Below are 19,739 nucleotides of genomic sequence, written 5' to 3'. Positions count from 1 at the left end.
ACAGAGGTTGTTGACTGGAGGTCTTAAATCAGGGGTCTCTAGCTCACGGTATCCAAGTTCAATAGGTTCTAGCTAAGGAATAGTCATTTGCTGGTGTCCGGATATTTATCTCTGTCTCTGGTGCTGCTGATCTGACTGCCCACTTCTCAGTCCAGCTGTTCAGGGTGGGGTACATGATAGTTCTTGTGGTCTCTTAGCCAGAAGGCTTATATAGGGTCAGGGTGGCTTAGCTTCAGCCATAAAAGTGCACCATCCCAATTGCACACTAAGGTGTGATAACCAGCATGATTTCACATAAATTGGTTTTTCTTTTTAAGCATGATGAAATCCACACAGAATTCTCTATCTAATGTGTCATGCTCCTGTCCACTAAAGAACAGCAAGTCAAATCTTCAGTCCAGGTGGCAAATGAACATTGAACACTTTCACAGGTTTCGAGTGAATGCAAAAATAAGCACATGCTGGGATAATTAGTCTGCTTTCAGATTAGCCTGGTGCTTGTCCTTTGTTTACCTACGTGATGCACAAGACCTCAGGAAAGCATGGATTGCTGGGGAGTGGAGACTTCACCCCTGGATTCTTAAAGCAAGTGACTCTGTGATAGCCTTTAGCCAAATCAAAGGGAGAGAGAGCAACAAAGGCAGGAGACATTACCTATGCCTATCTTCAATTAAGGACACTCTCAAGGGAGATCAGCCCTTCTCTCCTGACCAGCTCATAATTAAAGAAATTAGTTCAGGCAGCAACACAAAGAACCCAAAGACATGCACCCTTGTTTATTATGGTCCAGCACTACAACAGACATAGAAAAACAATCACATGTCATTTTGAGGAAAACGAGCTGTATTCTAGGAAACTCATGTCACCTGTTAGCTTAAGGAGGGAAGTGGGTTCTATTTCTGACTCTGTCACTGATGAACTAGGCCTTGTGATTCCCCCTCCCCTCCCCTATTCCCACATTTAGTTCCACCCCACCCCCCCAACAAGAATGAATAAAGCTACCAAGAGGTCAAAATTCTTGCCTCATTTATACTTGGGGTTCTTTTCTATAGAAGACTCTGACCAAAGACAGATTTCAATTAAGCCACCTCCTATTTATTGCAACCATTTACTTACTTTTCTTCTCAAACCAAAGTACAGTGGAACCGCGGTTTATGAACACCTCGGTTTACGAACGCCGCGGACCCATCTGGAACGGATTAATTCACTTTCCATTACTTTCAATGGGAAAGTTCGCTTCAGTTTATGAACGCTTCAGTTTATGAACAGACTTCCGGAACCAATTACACCCATGCTTTGGGTTAAGTACGCTTCAGGTTGAGTACTCCGCGGACCCATCTGGAACGGATTAATCCACTTTCCATTACTTTCAATTGGAAAGTTTGCTTCAGTTTATGAACGCTTCAGTTTATGAACAGACTTCCGGAACCAATTGTGTTTATAAACCGAGGTACCACTGTACGTGACATCCGGGGGGAGAGAGAAGGGGGAGAGTATGTGGCATCAAAGGAAAAAAAGAAGGGGGAAACTGCCCAACCTCAAACAGCAAGTATTACTGCAGGACGCAGTCAGAACCTGAGATTTAGGTACCTTTTCATGTGGTCAGAGAGGCACAGGGGCCATTTCCAAGTACCTGTAGTGTGAGCCCATTTAGGTTTAGGCTATGTGTGAATTATCACTTTTAACTACATGTATATCCTTTCCTGCCTCCCAAAGGACTCCAGGGTGATGAATACAGATAACAAAACAATTAAAATATCTGAAAACAATTCCAAGACAAATGCAGACACTACAATATGGGCAAGGCGAATCACATGGTTTTTCTTCACCTGACCAGCTATGGGATCACACCATAGCACTCCCATACCACTGTGGCTACATTTGACAGGAGCCTTAGATAAATCTAAGTAGGAACAATCATTTTAACTGTGTTCAACGAAAACAAATTATGCTTCCACACTGGCACAAAAATGGGAACTCTTGCAGTTTTAACAACCATACTGAGAAGGCAGACACATTGTTCTGAATAAATTACTATAAATATGATTAATAATGCTATTGCAAGCTACTAATTTTATGGAAACCCAAAGTGAAAACATACTTTTAAATATCCAGTCCCTCTAGCACAGAAACATCAATAAACCAAATAGTCTCTCCATCCCATTTTGCCAAAAACACCAGGCTGCCTTTATTCCACAATGGCATTAAGCAATTTGTTTCCTATCAACGTCTGAGCCATTTTCCTATAAGCGGTGGGACTCAATTCTGGAGAAAAAACCCAGGGGCTGCAAAAAAGTGAGTCTATTGACTGCATTTGACATATGCAACACGATGAACTTGCTCGCCAGCACATTACAGGTTTTAGCTCAAGGGTGTAGTCCTCTGGGGTGCGCTATGCTTTGTGGTATAGAGAAGTGTAGACGCAATAGCCTGTTCCTAAAAACCACCCACAACATTCAGGCCAAGGCAAAGCAGAGACAAAAATGGATGCGGGGAAAACAAACAAAGGGTCACATGAACTGAGCAAATACCCACCTGGTCTTCTTGGGTCTGGCTTTGGGGGGAGACTCCGAGTTGCTCTTCTTCTCTTTAGGCTCCTTTGGGACCTTGGGCTCCCGAGGCTTCCTGGGTTTCTTCACCCCCTCCTGCTTGGGCTCCTTGGCCTTCTTAGGCTCCTTGGGTTTTTTGGGTTCTTTTGGTTCCTTAGGCTCTCTCTTTCTCTTTGGTTTGGTTTCTCTTTCACCCCCTGGTTCCTGCTGCCCCAGCTCTTTTTTCTTCCGTTTCTTCTTCACCCCGGCGCCCCCACCCCTGTCGTCCTGCATCCCATTAAGGGATGTCACCATGTTCTGCACAATCTCATCAGGCACCTCAACAGGCACCACATCCTGCTGGTCCTTCTGGGCCAGGCTCACGCTGGCCAAGTCAGAGATTGTCACCAGGTCATGCAAATCTTCCTGATCTGTACTGTCAGCAAAAGGGGACTGTGGCTTGCATTCAAAGGTGATGGAGGCATCAGACATTGGGGAATGACTTAGCACATTAAAATTTGGCAGCTGCAAAGAGAACACAGAAAGAAATGTCACCACACATGGACACAGGAGTGTGTACTGCTGCTGAGAGCTTGAGAGTCAACCCTGGACGCTGTATTTAACAAGGTAAAGACAAGTGACCTGTCCTCACATGATTTTGAATAAAAGTTAGCTTTGACAAAGACAGCAGAAAGTTTCACTCAATTAATCCACGCTGATGCCAGAGTTTCCATCCAGGTCTTAGGCAACCTACCACATTACTAGGATTTTTCTCTGTGCTACAAATAGTGCATTCCCTAAAAAATGTATGCATGGCTGTCTGCCTCATATGCCCGGCAAAAGAAGAGACACTTGATTATTAAAGGATACATATGTTGCCCAACTCAGAAATCAAAGTAAATGCTGGAAAGGGTAATATGTGAAGCTATTCTCTGCACACATTACTGAGTTGGAGGAATTAATGCAGAGTTTGAAGGGAGCCCAAGGGGCATCTAGTCCAACCTCCTGTGATACAGCAATCACAGCTAAAGCATCCCTGACAGATGGCCATCCAACCTGTTTAAAAACTCTCCAATGAAGGAGGGACCATCACCTTCTGAGGTAGTTCATTCCACTGTCAAACAGCTCTTACCATGAGAATGTTCTTCCTAATGTTTTGTCGTAATCTCCTTTCTTGCAATTTGTATCCATTGGTTCAGGTCCTACCCTCTGGAGGAGGAGAAAATAAGCTTCCTCCATCTTTCATGACACAGCCGTCCAGATATTTGAAGCTGCTGTTGACCTGACAATTCACACCTGCTGTTGGCCTGCTATGCTAGCCGGAGGGTGTAAATGACTGAGCTGCCACAGCAACATACCATGTCTGCTTTGTATAAAAGAGATGTAGCAGGCACTGTCTCTGAGATAAAATTTTGGTTCTCTGGGAAATTCTAGCTACCATCGCTGGCCTCTAATCACTACATCACAAATAGCCAAGATCCTTTACAAAGATGTGAGTATGACTATGAAGACAAAGGAAAGGGTGACAAAGGTCTTGACACAGCTGTTCCCCCAGTTATTTTAGAACTCCCAGCCTTTCAAAACCACTGAAAATTATTGTTGTTATTATTAGTAGGAGTACAGTGGTACCTCAGGTTACAAACTTAATTCGTTCCAGAGGCAGGTTCTTAACTCGAAACCATTCTTAACCTGAGGCACGCTTTCACTAATGGGGCCTCCTGCTGATGCCGCACCACCACCGCACAATTTCCGTTCTCATCCTGGGGCAAAGATCATAACCCGAGGTGTTTGTAACCCGAGGTCCACTGTATTGTAGTAGTAATATCCCTCCCACAACAGCAATGGCTGTCCTGAGGACATACCTGTCGAGGCCATTATATCAGGACAGGGAACCAATTGTGGTTTTTTAAAAATCTTATTTTTATTATTAAAGGTTTTCTTGGTTTACAAAGATATGTGCAATGTCTCTCATAACATTTTTACAAGTCAGTTTCATTTGTTGAGACATTGGGAAGAAAAGGGGAAAAGAGATAGAGGGGGGAGGGTGGGTGGGGCCGGGTGACGATGTTTCTATTTTACTTTATATATGTGGGGTTTATTGTCAGCATCACTTGTGTAGGTTCTCTGCTGTTCACTTGTGTTCCTTTAGTGGACAGGGAAGTAATTGTGAACCATTCTTGAGATATGGCAGTACAAGTTAAGTGATTAATTTGTATAGAGAAAATTGTAGAGAAGAAGAATAGGTATGTGTACTGCTTTGATTGTCAGAAGCGTTTCATATGACAACAAGCTGGACAGAAATAATGGAAATCCAGTTCCACTAGGATTTCTTGCATTTCCTCTTCTCCCTGCACCACCTCTAAATCTGTTCCAGAGGTTCCTTCAACCCACCAGAGCAAATTTAGGGTGGAGGGTAGGGAAGCTCTTACTGCTCAGCTAAAAATGCTTGCAGTAGTGAAATTGTTTAGTTGGGTGTGCAAGTTCTCATAAAAATAAGGCGAAAGAGCAGGTAGCCAAATAGCCCCTGGCAAACAAATGCACCAAGTGGCATCTCTGTCCTAATGTAACCACAACCTAGCCAACATTTCATTACAACACGGCACTTCCCAAGCAAAATAAACCCTTTCCCACTATCCTGCTAACCCTAACCTTGCCTCATACTCACTTTCAATCTAGCACAGTGGTCCTCCAGATCTTGCCAACTCCCATCAGCCAAAGGGATAGCTGTAGTCCAATAACACCTGGAGGTACATAGGTTTCCTATGCCTGACCTAGTACAACTTCACTAAACTTGCCTTGGCAGGTACCAACATGAGGGAAAATGTGTCTCAAGGCTATGGCTGCAGGAGCAAGAGGAGTATAACATGAAGATAAAGCTTTGCTATCGCCATCAACAACTAAACAAGTACCAACAGATAACCATTTACCACAGAGTGGCCACTACTTGCAAACTTTGCAAAGAAGCACATGCAGCCACACGTGAACCTGGTTGTACAAACCTGGCTGAACATCTCCGACCCATCAGATATCTAGAACAGTAAAGATGTTCTAAAAATCACTTCACTGTGCAATGCAGTGCTACAACCCAGCTTATCACATGGCTGCATGGGGAAAATCCAGCGGCAATGAAGCTACATTCAAGCCAACTCCTGTTTTAAATTGAGTTTTCCTATAAAATTCCTGTGTATTTTCAAATTCAGTGTAACACTTTTCAGCTGCTGCATTATTCCACAGCAAAGACATAACAGTACACCCAAAAACTAAAATAGCATTTCACTGCAGTGAGGCAGAGCTGCCAATTTCAGGGAGAAAGATATGGCTCTCCTGACACTCCTGGCATGGATTACCGGTAGCAGAGTCGTCCTCAGCCATGTAATAAAACAAACAAACAACTTAGGAAACAGGATTCCTCAGCATCTTGCTATACTTAAACTGGTAAAAGTCAACAATAATGATTCCAAACAAAACAAAGGGATCTACCCAACATCACACAAACAGAAGGATCCACCATACAATGTAACACCCAAAATGGCCATGCACAGATCTGCCAAAATGTAGCTTCCTACTCACGTGGTATGAACTCTTGCTGAAAGATGAGGTGGCTTTTCAAAAAAGTCAGTATTTTAAAATGCTTCTGCAAATAAGAAGGTTTTATTTAAATGGCCTCGGCCCAGTATACCTGAAGGAGCGTCTCCACCCCCATGGTTCAGCCCGTACACAGAGGTCCAGCGCTGAGGGTCTTCTGGTGGTTCCCTCACAGCGTGGTTACAGGGAACCAGGCAGATGGCCTTCTCAGTGGTGGTGCCCGGCCTGTAGAATGCCCTCCCATCAGATGTCAAGGAAATAAACATCTAACTTTTAGAAGACATCTGAAGGCAGCCCTGTTTAGGGAAGTTTTTAATGTTTGATGTTTTAGCGTGTTTTTAATATTCTGCTGGAAGCTGCCCAGAGTGGCTGGGGAGGCCCGGCCAGATGGGTGTGGTATAAGTAAAAGATGATGATGATTTTAACCCAGCACTGAAAGGTATATAATTTCACTGCCAGGCGAAAGATTTATACGATCTGAAGAGAAACCAGAGTATATACAGAGAAGACTCTCCTCAGATAATGGGTAAGGGCCATAGAGATTGTTGGTTGAGACTCCTTAGGGTAGTGATAAAGTGGGATATCAAATCCAAACTCTTCTTCTTCTTACCCCCCGTTTCAATCCCTGGCATCTCCAGGTAGGAGTAGGAGAGATCGCTGCTTGAAATCCCTGGAGAGCTTCTGCCAGTCAGTGTAGACCAGTGTTTCTCAACCAGTGTGCCTCCAGATGTTTTGGGACTACAACTCCCATCATCCCTAGCTAGCAAGACCAGTGGTCAGGAATGATGGGAGTTGTAGTCCCAAAACATCTGGAGGCACACTGGTTGAGAAACACTGGTGTAGACAATACAAAGTGAGAGGCACCAGTGGTCTGACTCAGCAAGCTACGGATGATGATAGATGTAGTCCAACAACAGCTGGAGATCTAAGTTTGAGAAAAACAGCCTTAACTTGTAGAGCCAGAGCAGCGTTTCATCTGCATTGCCGATTCGGATATTGCTAGAATCTCCTTTCCATCATGAAACCCCACAGATTGGCCCTGGGCAAGTGATTCCTCTCTCAGTCTAGGCTACCACACAGAGTTATTGCAGCAATAAAATGAGATAATCCCATGTACATTGCCTTGAGCTACTTGGAAGAAGAGCAGGATACTGATGTGATTTTAAAAATAGTTTGGAAAAGACTAAACCAATGGCATTTAAACACATCTGCAACTGATGTGGCCATCTGCAATAACTGATTGCAAATATGTAAAAGAACATTGGTGTCCTTTTATACAGGGAATCTGGAAAAACAAATCATAAACATGCTGCAATCTAAATAAGAAAATTGTGACTAGAATTGAGCTTTATATAGTGCATTTACTTGCAACAGTCGTGCCCTCTCCTCCATTGATGTTTATAGTGTGTAATATGTAAAACAATGGAAAAAGAAAAAAATCTATGAACAACTGCAGCCCCAACAAACCTTATCTGAGTCCTGCAGCAACCTCAGAACTGAATTAGATTTGTTACACCTGTACAACTAGATTGGAAGAACCTTGAAGTACAAAATAGTCTGAGCAGTTAATGATCTTAAATGTAGTTTTCAAAATAGCTGTTTGAAATGAGTCGTTAATGAAATGTACTGCTCTTTCATAATTGAAAAATCAACCTACGGTAGTTAAAAATACAGCTTTAAAATTAACACTGAAAGAAATGGGATAAAGCAGTCACCTTTTCCTTAAATCGGTATTATAAGTCAGTCTGCTTCTATTTCTACACAACTTAATAAAGAAGTTAACTATTAATATGCATTTGTATAATTCCTAACAAAACTCTGTTGCTCTTTTCTGACATATTTGCTTGTTCTCTTAGGTTTGAAGATTATTTCTTAGCTAGTTTTATATGATTTTTAAAATCTATCTTTATCACCTGAAGAGGCAGGATGGCTAAGCATACAATTTTAACAGCATATACCTGTAGTCAGATATACATAGGAACTACCATACCTCTGGAAGATAGGACAGGTCTTACAATCCTTCTTCATTTATTTGGCTCTGTTAAAGCAATGGCTCAGCATCTAATGCTGGTTTGCAGATTTGCAAATAGAAATTGTACCTCTAATAATAAAAGAGAGCAGAGAATAGAAACATCAGCAAAAAAAATCTGTGTCTGTGTGTGTGCTCATGTTGCACAACTTCCCAAAACTTGTCCTGGATCTGGCACTTTGAATCTCAGTGAAAGCCAATGGGAATTCAAGTTCACCCAGAGCAGGATGGAGGAGGAAGAGAAAAAAACCTACCTGCTTCCAATCAGGAGCTGCTGTGAACACAGTGAGAGAGAGATGCACTTTAAAGGCAAACTGTCAAGGTTAGTAGGCCTCAAAAGTATGACCTACTTTTTTTAGCTGCTTGCCTGTGTGCATTTGCAGAGACCAGTGTTCTTTAGGCAAGCTCTGAAAAAAATACTTCAATAGAGGCCACTAAATTTAATTAACCCGCCACCCTTGATGAGCTCTTCAGCTCCACATCTGCAACCTTACAGCACCAATCTATCACCATGAAACACTGTACTAAACTGCTTCACATGTGGCCTTCTCTAACACAAAGATCAAACCGGAACAAGAACTTGAAATAATAGAAATGGTGTGTCCCACCCAGCTCACACCCCAAAGAAGTAAAGGGTGCTTAGTCTGCCATTCATTTTTCAAGCTGCATGTGTCCCTCATACAGGAGAGGGAAAAGCGGCCAGGCCTTTATTTTTTCACTGAACAGGTTTCAAAGGAAAAAAAGCTGCTTTGGCTTAAAAAGCAAACTGCCTCTCCAGCACTGGGAAATACTAGAACAAAGAGAGAAAGTAAAACCCTTAATACTGAGGTATGTTTTTCCCTTATCTGTGAACATACCCGAACTTTAGATTCTGGCCTGAATCAGAAAAAAAGATGCCCCCATTCTAAAAGTATAAAATACCCTATACAATGCACAGGTGTATACTATTTTGAACCTGAAATGCAAAACACTGTGCAAAAGGCAAACCAAGGACAAGGACATGCCTGGAAGCTCGCAATCTAATTTAAACATAAAACCAAAAGGGGAAAGATGGGAAAGGAGAAGGTAATGCAGTTAAGGAAAGGAAAACAAAAGGTTTTTGTTTTTTTAAAAGCAGGTGGATCTTAAATAAGTCAGGAATAAGGAAGATATCCAACTATCTTGGGCACGGAGTACCAAAAGAGTTGTGAAGTTAGTAAGGCCAGGGATGAAAGAGGAGATCATGAATTTAAAGAGGCAAGTTCTTGATGATCAAAGGGTCCGAGATAGATAGAGAAAGGCAGAAGAGACAGAATGAACAGATTAGAAGGTTATAGTGATGGTGAAAAGAGAAGGGGCAGGGAGGTATTGATGATGGTGGGAAACACAGGGTTAGGAATGCAAGAGGGGGGAGTGAAGAGAGAAATACATAATCTCCTTCCTGGTCATGCCAGTCTCATGTGGTCAGCAACCCAAGTCTTCCTCACCTAGATGTTCCAGGCCACGTTCTCCCAAACCTCTTGCCTGTTCCTTGCCTTCCGACACACTTCCTCTTTAGGCATTAGTCAGCTCTCAGACCTAACTGTAGGAACAGCCTTATGAAACAGATACAAGAAAAGAAAAGCCACAGAACTGGCTAGTTACCAGCCTCAATCCACTGCCATCATGCAGGGCAGGCCCCCTGGTAACTCTGGGACATTTCAGGGGAAATCACAGTGGTATTATAGGTGTGATATCTAATTTCACATATCCCTGCATGTTATAAATTTCCCTAAAAGTCCTGTTAGGTACAGGCTGCAAATGTAAACATTCCAGGCCAGTCAGCCCTGACCTTGCTGAGATTCCTCTGCTCACCAGCTTTGTATTCTGTATCACCAGAGCTACAGAACTGAAGAGGTGAGGCAAAGCAAAGCTTAACCCTTCGTGGCAACATCTTGCCATTTCAGGAAGAAACATTTGATCAGTTCATTTTTCAGAATTCATTTTTCACCCATCTCCAGAGTGATCCTATCTCTCATAACAATGCTACTTCTCACAACAACACTTAACATTGGCAGCAGTTTAAGTGCTCATGCTCTTCACTCATCAATAGGCGCTTCTCAACTGTATCAGACACTGTGAGTATCATTATTCCTTTCTGTATATACAGTGGTACCTCGGGTTAAGAACTTAATTCATTCCGGAGATCCATTCTTAACCTGAAACTGTTCTTAACCTGAGGTACCACTTTAGCTAATGGGGCCTTCCGCTGCTGCCGCACCGCCGAAGCACGATTTCTGTTCTCATCCTGAAGCAAAGTTCTTAACCTGAGGTACTATTTCTGGGTTAGCGGAGTCTGTAACCTGAAGCATCTGTAACCCGAGGTACCACAATACAAGAAAAGAGTCAGGTGGGTTTTTTAGCCAAACCAGAGAGCTCAAGTCTATTGCACAAGCCAAAATGTGGTTTGCACAAGAGGATTTTTTCTCAGCAGTGTACCCCATATGTGGAACTTCACCTGCTTTAAGCAGGTATCTTTCTCCCTAGTTGTATTCCAATATTAGTTCTCTTGAAACAAGCTTTTAATTCAGTTCTTGCTAGAATTTAATTCATTATTGGAACTTAGTGGTGATCCCTCCTAGTATGTGTCTGCTCTACAGTGGTACCTCAGGTTACAGACGCTTCAGGTTTAAAAATTCCGCTAACCCAGAAATAGTACCTTGGGTTAAGAACTTTGCTTCAGGATGAGAACAGAAATTGTGCTCCGGTGGCGCAGCAGCAGCAGGAGGCCCCATTAGCTAAAGTGGCACCTCAGGTTAAGAACAGTTTCAGGTTAAGAACGGACCTCCAGAACGAATTAAGTTCTTAACCCAAGGTACCACTATAGTATGTGCAACCTTCTTTATATCTCACCTCTTTCCCAGACTGGAACTCAAACCAGCATCTTACACAAATTAAAACAACACAGGTAAAATACAGAAAGCTAAAAACATACAAGATACTAGTTAAAAGTAAATAAATAAATAAATAAACTATAGTAAAATTTAAACAATATAAAAATAAATCTATTGAAATACAAATAATATTTTTGCCCCTTAGGGTTGTATCCAACATTAGGAGTTCCGCAACAGAACTTCCCCTCCCTCTCCTCCCCACCCCACTTGCTCCCAAACTCTGTTCTGTGGTTTTCGCCAACCCTCCAAGAAGATCTGAGTGGCATATAGGGAGAGAAGAGAGGAAATTCTGTTGTGAAAGTCAAAATGCTTACATAAGGCATGTTATCATAATAGTTATATCTTGGTATTCTAAGTAAAAAAAATGACTTACAAAAGTGTCTCATTTAAACAATCAAAACATGGAGATAAACCACAATGGTAGCAAGGACAGCCCAACAACATTTAAAATCTTAAGAATATTAGTTTTTAATATGTAGCAAGGACACAGATAAAATCCCTGAAAAATAAAAACTTACTGACCCAAAGAACATTTTGGTGGTCTGCAAACCAGCATGGGAAGGCACTTCCACTGAAAAGGCCCTCTCAGCAGTCACTACTAACCTAAACTCTGCCAGCACCAAGAGAAGTGAAAACACATGTGTGAACAAGCCATTAGATGAACACCAATAGACCAAGTCATTCACAGACCAGTCTACAACAACCCCACCTGTTGATTCTTAGGCAGGCTCATTCACCTAAGAAACTCCATCAGTGGAAGCATGGCACAATGACTTCCACTTGCTCAATGGAGATTTTCCTCCTCTTCTCACCCTGCACCCCCAGAATTGGCTCAGTTGGGGGGCGGTGTCCAGGAGATTCCCCTATAAAAATGAGTGGAGTGAGGAGAGGGGAAATTGTTCTCTCCGACAAGCTGAAATGCTTGTGCACGGTGTTGAATTCCACCCTATGTCTTGTTGGTTTTCATGTTTTATGCTGGGTTGTTGGGTTTTTATTTTTTGTTTTTTGTAATACGTCACTATGTTCCCTCCCCTTCTTCTTAAAGTAACCCGTACTGAGAATTTGAATGAGATGCAGTTTATGAGGGTTCAAAGTTGTACCATCAGGGACAAAAATAAGCTTCAAGACGGATTTTTTGAAGCCAAACAGCACAGGGGCACTAAAGGTTAACCAAGGGTTAAACTTCCCTTTACACACACACACACACACACACACCCCTAAACACCCCTTTCCACACACTCCTCCATCCTCCCAATCCAGATTAGGAGACCCCTACCACCCTGCAGCTGTTTATTGTTAAGAACAAGGTGTGCCTAGACCTAAATTTGCTATTCAAACACACTACTAATGTGTAATGTATAATCTGGCCCCGAAGTAGCTACCAGTATTTGCTGTTTTATTCAGAAAAACTACACATGCAAAAGCGGACCAGAGCATAATAAAGCATTCCACTTCTGATCCCTGAACATTATGTCGGCCTCCTCCACTTCTAAAATCCACACTAGCCCCAAATCTAGGGGACAAGCCTCATTATTACAGTATTATTATTTTAATACTTCCAAGTTAAATTGGAGGGTTTTTTCAGTCCCAGAAGAATAACCAGTTTTGCTGCCCTGAATGCTCTCCTTTCTCCCCTGCCCTCCTTCAAGCCCAAAGCTCTCAAGTTAGTCAACAAGTGAAGAAAAACCAGTGGAACAAGAATGCCCCCTTTGCTCACACTGGAGGAAGGAAAAATGGGGGGAAAGAAAAAGCTTCGACAAGATGCTGATATTATGAAGGCGGAGTGTTGGGGAAAACACAATGATTCCTCTGTCTAATATTACTTCATCTGCAGCACAAGCCCTTGAAAATCACTTAAAATATTTCTCATGTCAAATCCAGAACATCCAACTGAGCATTTCTTTCAGCCAGCCTCCCACCTAGACTTCCTGTATGGGAAACACACAGCATTAGAGGTCAGTTTTGGCTGTTGCATATGTGAAAAAAACAACCAGTGGCTGTTTCTCTCCCTGTAAGATAGCAGCAGCCTTTCTGACTGCCTGTCCTTTCCCCTTCCAGGGATCATCGGCTCTTGCAGATCACAAAGGAGGAGCTACATCCCACAGTCCACCTACCCCTAACAGCCTCACTAGAAATTAATAGTAAAAGGAAGGAGGTGATGTAAATGCCGAGGCTCCGATGGTCTCTTACGTTACGTGGATACAAAAAAAATAGACTTGCAAGGGAAAGCATAAATCTTGTCATCCCGGCTCCAAAGCATGCAAGGAGAAAAACACCCAAGGCAGCAATGCAGACTCTCCAAGGCTAAAGAGAACTAGGCAGTGGTGCTATCAAATAAATTGGAATCCTTGGAGAGTTGAGAAAATCAAATGAAAAGATTCCATGAGCTCTGGCCAGGTAAAGGAATAATTTTTAGAAAGTTTTAAGTTGACAAATTCCAGTAGCAATCCAGTTTTTAGAAATCCAGGACAAGGCCCTGTTTCGGTTTATTCTTCATCAGCTCTAGTTTCATAGTTTCAAGGTCAAAGCGTACCATTCAGGTTTTTCTCGTGGTGCTGTCAAGGCAGGACTGTAGGGTCCTATTTAGCAGATATCAAGAGTCCTATTTAGCAGAATGAATTGGGGTGGCAGGGCAAATGCAGCCATCCTGGCTTACCACGTTTTGAAGCAAGTGGGGCAATATACATTGCCAACTACAGAGGGGTTCCTCCCTAACCCCATTACATCGTTACATCATTCCAGTTACATCACTGGAACAAGAAAAAAATGTTTGTTTGTGTGAACAGGGTGCAAGAGCAGTCCTTTAGAATTCAGTTGCAACAACCAGACCTACATGCTGGCACGGTTTCTAATGATGGGATTGTACTGCAGCTTTACAGTGAATCAGACCAATTGTATGTCTAGCAAGGTATCTGTCTACCTGGTCCCTTTCTGTAAGTAGTTTTCCCCATAATTCCTGCCCAAATTATTTTTAAGTGGAAGCTCCAAAGACTGCACCTGGGACATCACACATGCAGGACATGTGCTCTGCCACTGAATTATGGGTACCCCTGCTGGTCACTATTTCCTGTATCTGTGTCCCTCAGTTTCTGCCCCAAAAAAACCCTGCATTTTTAAATTCTGGATACAGAACAAACTGTGCAAAATAATGATATACAAACTAAACCTGTCAACCTGGCTTTAGACCGTCTGAGGTGCATATTTTATTTCTGCAACTGTAAGTTGTTTTAAGCTGTTGTTAATGTTGTGTTGTAATGTTGCAACCCACCCTGGGACCTTAGGGTGAAGGGCAGGTAATAAATTAAATAGTAGCAACAGCATTAATAATAATAATAATAATAATAATAATAATAATAATAATAATAATGTGCTGGATACAGAAAGTGAATGCTATGAGATTGAGAAAATGGCATTTTATCATCCATTAAAAGAAGAAGCAAGTTGCATCAATTTGCACAATGCGTGAAAAAGGGCATGGTTGGGAGAAGTGGAAAAAGGCTACCAGCAAAACAGCTGTTTCTTAAAGAACAAAGAAAAGCAACATGACCAACTAGGAAGTGGCAAAGTGTGTGCTGCTCTGGATACAAGAACTGGGATACAGTGTTAACTAGAATGATGGAAGAAACCTTAGCAGTAGGATCGGCAGGTGAGAATTTCGTTTCTTTTTGTTCCTTTGTTTCTTACATCTGAAATATCAGAAAGGGACAGAGTTGTTGGCCAACATCACTTTAAGACTTTGTTTCAGAACAGGCTTAGAGGGGAAGATTTATTCCTTTCTAAGCAGCTCACTTTAAAAAATCCCCATTAAAAACAGGGCAGGATGCAAAACAGCACGGAGCAGATTGGTTTGTTCCATGCTTCCAAAACATTATTTCACCCAAGGAGGTGAAGCTTCCATAAAACAGGCTCCTTCCTTTTATCACATAGGCCACAGTTAGGTTTGCCTGTGTGCACACACAGGAAATACAATGATGGCTGCTTCATCACTCTCAGGCATATAGTTGCTAAACGGCACCAGCATAGCAAAAGCAACAGATCCAGACACACAGAGGAAGGAATGGACATACTTTAGGCCTTTCAGTAACGTGAAGAATTCTTAGTCAATTTTTTGGCTTTCAAAAGATTGATCAAATTTAAATAAATCCACATACTACCTACATTTTAATGTATGTGGCATTTTTTCTGATAGAAACAAAGTGTAACAAAAACATAACACTTAGCACTTGAATAGTGCTTGTAAGTCTTCAAAGTGAATTTAGAGTTGTAGGATTGGAAGAGACTGTCAAGGGTCATTTAGTCCAGTCCCTTGCAATGCAAGAATCTTGCCCACAGCTGTCATTATCTTGTTATAATCCTTACAAAAACACTGCAAGGCAGGTGTGGGGAAGCTTGGGCCTCCCAGATATTGCTGAACTACAACTCCCATCAGTCCCAGCAAGCATGGGCAGTGCCCAGGGAAGGTGGGAGTTGTAGTTTAGCAACATTTGGCAAACCAAAGGGTCCCCACCCCTGCTGTAAGGTAAGGCAGTATTATTATTCTCATTTTGCAGAAAGGAGGACTGAGGCCGAGAAGGAATTGCTTGTCTAAGGTCACCTAATGGATTCCTGGCAGAGGCAAGATTTGAACTAGGGACTTTCTGATTTATAACTCATTCTCTTAGCCACTACACCACAGTAAGGAATTTAACAACAAACTGTAACTCTCTATGGGCTTGCATGTATATTTTAAAAATTGTTTATCTTATGATAACACTTCCTAGGATTTAAACTGCACGATAGTGGGATTAGATTTAAGCAAGCTATTCACATTAAGAGGTTTGGGGATTCTGCTGCCCACAGGAACTAAGGTTGTTAAGGAGGTTCCTTTCACCATATGGCAAAAAGGACTCAACTTCCTCAAATCCAGTTGGATAAATGACTCTAGGGAATGCTTCTCCCTCTCCCTCCCTTGAGCGCGCGCGCACACACACACACACACACACACACACACGGGGGTGGGGGGGGAGAGAGAGAAAGAAAGAGAGAGATTGACAAAGGAAAGGGTTACCTGTTTTTCTTTCTTCTGTATTTTCATTATCATCAAATTTAGGGAGTATATTACTTCTGTAAAATCGCAAGACAAAAAGGTCACAATAATGTTGAAAGCACACAAGATCTGCTTGTAAAGTCTTTTTAATACAACACCCCCTCTGAAGAGCTGTGACACTCAGATATAAGTCTTGCTCAGAAATACTCTGTATTACTCAAGAAGGAAGAGCCTTTTGGAGTCTAAACAGATAATCCTGAGGCATCAATTTACATGACTGGGAGCCATACGATAGATAGATAGATGATAGATATAGATAACGATTTGAAACTTCCTCATCATCATATCTGTTTATTGTGAGGACCATGCCTTTACACAAATATCTACATGACAATAATTTTTAAAAATTAAAATTTATTACATACTATCCCAACAAAACCTTCATCCCACAAAACAGGAAGAAAAAAACAGCAACAAGTTAAACAGACGATGAAGTTTCAAGTAAAGAAGGGGTCTTTACTTGAAACCTCCTCATTACACCTATAATTCTACAGCGGGGATGGGGAATCTGGCATCCTCCAGATGTGGTTGGACTCCCATCAGCCCCGCTCAGCATTGTCTATGGTCAAGGAAGATGGTAGCTCCGCACCCCTTGAAGGCTAATCAAGGGTCTGTCCATCCCTGTGATGTGAAACAGGGATTTTTCAGAGTGTTACGAGGAGGTCCTCCAAACCTTAGCCACTCAGATCCTTTGGGAACCTCATACATTATGCACCTTAATGATATGTCTAAGATTTATTTAATTCTACATTTAAAAATGTAATGGGGCGGGGGGGGGGGGACAGTTAGTGCATACAACATACAGATACACTAAATAGAGAGGGAGAGAGTTGGTTAGTGACCTGCTGAGTATAAACACTATTAGATGTTATGCAATGTGTGGAATTGCCTTGAGATGCAAAGTAATCAGATAGGTGGGGTACAAATAATTTATATTATTATTATTATTATTATTATTATTATTATTATTATTATTACTGGGGCTTTATAGAAACAAAAGAAATTACTCTACCAATTAAAACATATCCTTTCCCACTTGGAAAACACCTGCTTGATAAAAAATCCTGCAACAGTTTGAGACCACTTCCTGCTCTCCCATACCTATGCAGATTGAGAAACATGCATTTACCTTCTCCAAGAGCAATACATTGCCTTCTTTGAGGAGGAGAGGGATGAAGGATCTTGTTTAGTTGGAAAGCAGAGAAAAGAAGAATGTGCACATTCTGGGGTCAGAGCCAGGCCATTCTCATTTCAGAATCCTGGAAGGGAATGGGACATAACCAAAAGAGACACAGTCAGCCCAGCAGCACAATTAGGAAATAAATGGTATCCATTAAATATCAAAACAATACATGTGACAGAGTGGTGTAGTAGTTAGTGTTGAAATAAGACTGGCGAGAAACATGACAATCAACCATATGCCAAGTTCAATTATGTGTATGCTGTGGGTGGAATTTAATATCGTGTAGTTACAAATGTTCCATTTGTACCGTATGAGCGTTGCTGCTTGCCAGACAGAGTGATTCCCCTCTACTCTCCCTCTCCATGCTGTTTTGGGGGTTCTCCCAACCTTCCCAGAGCTCATTTCAAGGGGTGCAGGGGGTTATCACTAACAGGGTTGGTTTGGTGACTATAAACAAGTACAGTCAACTGGAAATCCAGCCTCTTTGAGATGCAAAAGAGGCCATGTGCTAGATACTGCAGGTAAAGGTAAAGGTAAAGGGACCCCGACCATTAGGTCCAGTCGTGACCGACTCTGGGGTTGTGCGCTCATCTCACATTATTGGCCGAGGGAGCCGGCGTACAGCTTCCAGGTCATGTGGCCAGCATGACAAAGCCACTTCTGGTGAACCAGAGCAGCGCACGGAAACGCCGTTTACCTTCCCGCTGTAGCGGTCCGTATTTATCTACTTGCAGTTTGACATGCTTTCGAACTGCTAGGTTGGCAGGAGCTGGGACCGAGCAACGGGAGCTCACCCTGTCGCAGGGATTCGAACCGCCAACCTTCTGATCAGCAAGCCCTAGGCTCTGTGGTTTAACCCACAGTGCCACCTGTGTCCCGCTAGATACTGCAAGCAACCCTCAAATAGCTCTACCCCTGCTTCAATTTGTGTTGCAGAGCAATAAATTCTAAATGTCATGCCCACCCACTCTGGTTTCAGCCCTGGAGTTGATCTCTCCAACACAGGGATTTACTTTGCCTTCTGAACTTTATGCCCTGGATGGGTGAAAACCAAATCCAAGCTCACTTCAGTTTCCCAAGTACTGAAATGGGTGGTGCAGTTCACAGTGCTGGCAAAAGAACAGGGCTCTTCATAAGAGTCTCCATCCTCAATCGTTCAATTGACTGAAGATCCTGTTTTGACAGATAGCAACTCGCAAATACATATTTAGAAACATTTGGCAGTATACACAGAACTCTATGCTTACACTGCTTGTCTCTCTCTTTTGCTTGTGCCCAGGCCCAACAACAATAATAGTTCCAAACTCTGAATACAAAAAATTGCTATGACCCAAGGCATTTATGATCACTATTAAATCCAGGTTTTTTAGCATTTTTAAATTAAATAATAACTTTTTTTTTGTCCAGGGGCCAGGGATGAATATATGCCCACTGCCTGAACCAAAAACCCACCTATATCTATAGTCAATAAAGTTGAGCCATCTGTAATTCAAATCACTGTCTGCTTGAGTTTATTAATCACATCTTACATTTAGCCACTGCTGTGTGTGTGAGGGTGTGTGGAATGCCACTGTGACTGGTACCGTGATAAACTAACTTCGTGGTGAGTTCCCCCCACTATTTTCCAGAAAAAGAACACTGATTACACCCCAAACTGTATCTTTTCTCTTTCCCTCTTTTTCCTCCTTTCCGCACCTCTTCCTGTTCGTATGTTTTAAAAAGAACAATTAATATAAGTACGTATTAATAAAAGAACAAACAAGCAGAAAAATAGAGCTACATGAGAAATGACCTATACAGTGGTACCTCGGGTTGTGGACCCGATCCGTTCCAAGGTGCCGTTCGCACCCCAAAAAGTCTGCAACCCGAGTGGCGCTTCTGTGCATGCATGAAGCGCACAGAATGCTTCGTAACCTGGAAAAACGCAACCTGCAGCGGATGCAACATGAGGTATGACTGTACACTGATAACTGTTGGGCGTTGCTTGGGTCACACTGCGACCCAGTGTGGTGCAGTGGTTAGAGTGCTGGACTAAGAACTGGGAGATCAAGGTTCAAATCCCCACTCATCAATGAAGTTCACTGTGTGGCCCCGGGCAGAGCCACTGCCTCTTAGCTTGACAGGGATAACATGAGAATAAAATGGGGAAGAGAAGTATATACTGAGCTCCTTGGAGGAAAGGTGAGCTATACAGTGGTATACGGACAAACTGCGTGAAAAGGACAATAGTGACTTTAGAAAATAATGGTTACTTGCAGAAACAAAAACAAATAAACATGGACTCCTTGGATGGATTTAAATAAACATTTACAACTTTATTTACAGAGAACAAGAAATATAATTAGTGATAAGAGAACATTATGTATAAACAGCAGAATGTAACAATTGATGTAACAAACCAGAAATGGAAGTTGGG

The 19,739-nt window shown here is 42.2% G+C and overlaps 1 protein-coding gene across 9 annotated transcripts in view; it reads right to left on the bottom strand.

Annotated features, from left to right (window-relative positions):
* The window catches only part of CHD6 (chromodomain helicase DNA binding protein 6), a 104,292-nt gene that overhangs the window by 48,701 nt on the left and 35,852 nt on the right, over window positions 1–19,739 (bottom strand). For 6 of the 9 annotated variants that reach the window (XM_060277235.1, XM_060277236.1, XM_060277237.1 and 3 more), the window contains 3 exons: window positions 17,270–17,399; window positions 16,102–16,157; window positions 2,536–3,053 (listed from right to left, as the gene is read on the bottom strand). In XM_060277235.1, coding sequence (XP_060133218.1) covers window positions 2,536–3,053; window positions 16,102–16,134 — 551 coding nt within the window. In that variant the 5' untranslated portion in view covers window positions 16,135–16,157; window positions 17,270–17,399. Of the gene's footprint in view, window positions 1–2,535; window positions 3,054–6,723; window positions 6,823–14,680; window positions 14,741–16,101; window positions 16,158–17,269; window positions 17,400–19,739 lie in introns of those variants that run through there. The other 3 variants (XM_060277238.1, XM_060277239.1, XM_060277240.1) reach the window with 3 other exon arrangements.

The sequence above is a fragment of the Zootoca vivipara genome, chromosome 7 (genome assembly GCF_963506605.1).
Source record: "Zootoca vivipara chromosome 7, rZooViv1.1, whole genome shotgun sequence".
NCBI classification, from domain to species: domain Eukaryota; kingdom Metazoa; phylum Chordata; class Lepidosauria; order Squamata; family Lacertidae; genus Zootoca; species Zootoca vivipara.
This window is presented reverse-complemented; position numbering and strand designations above follow the sequence as displayed.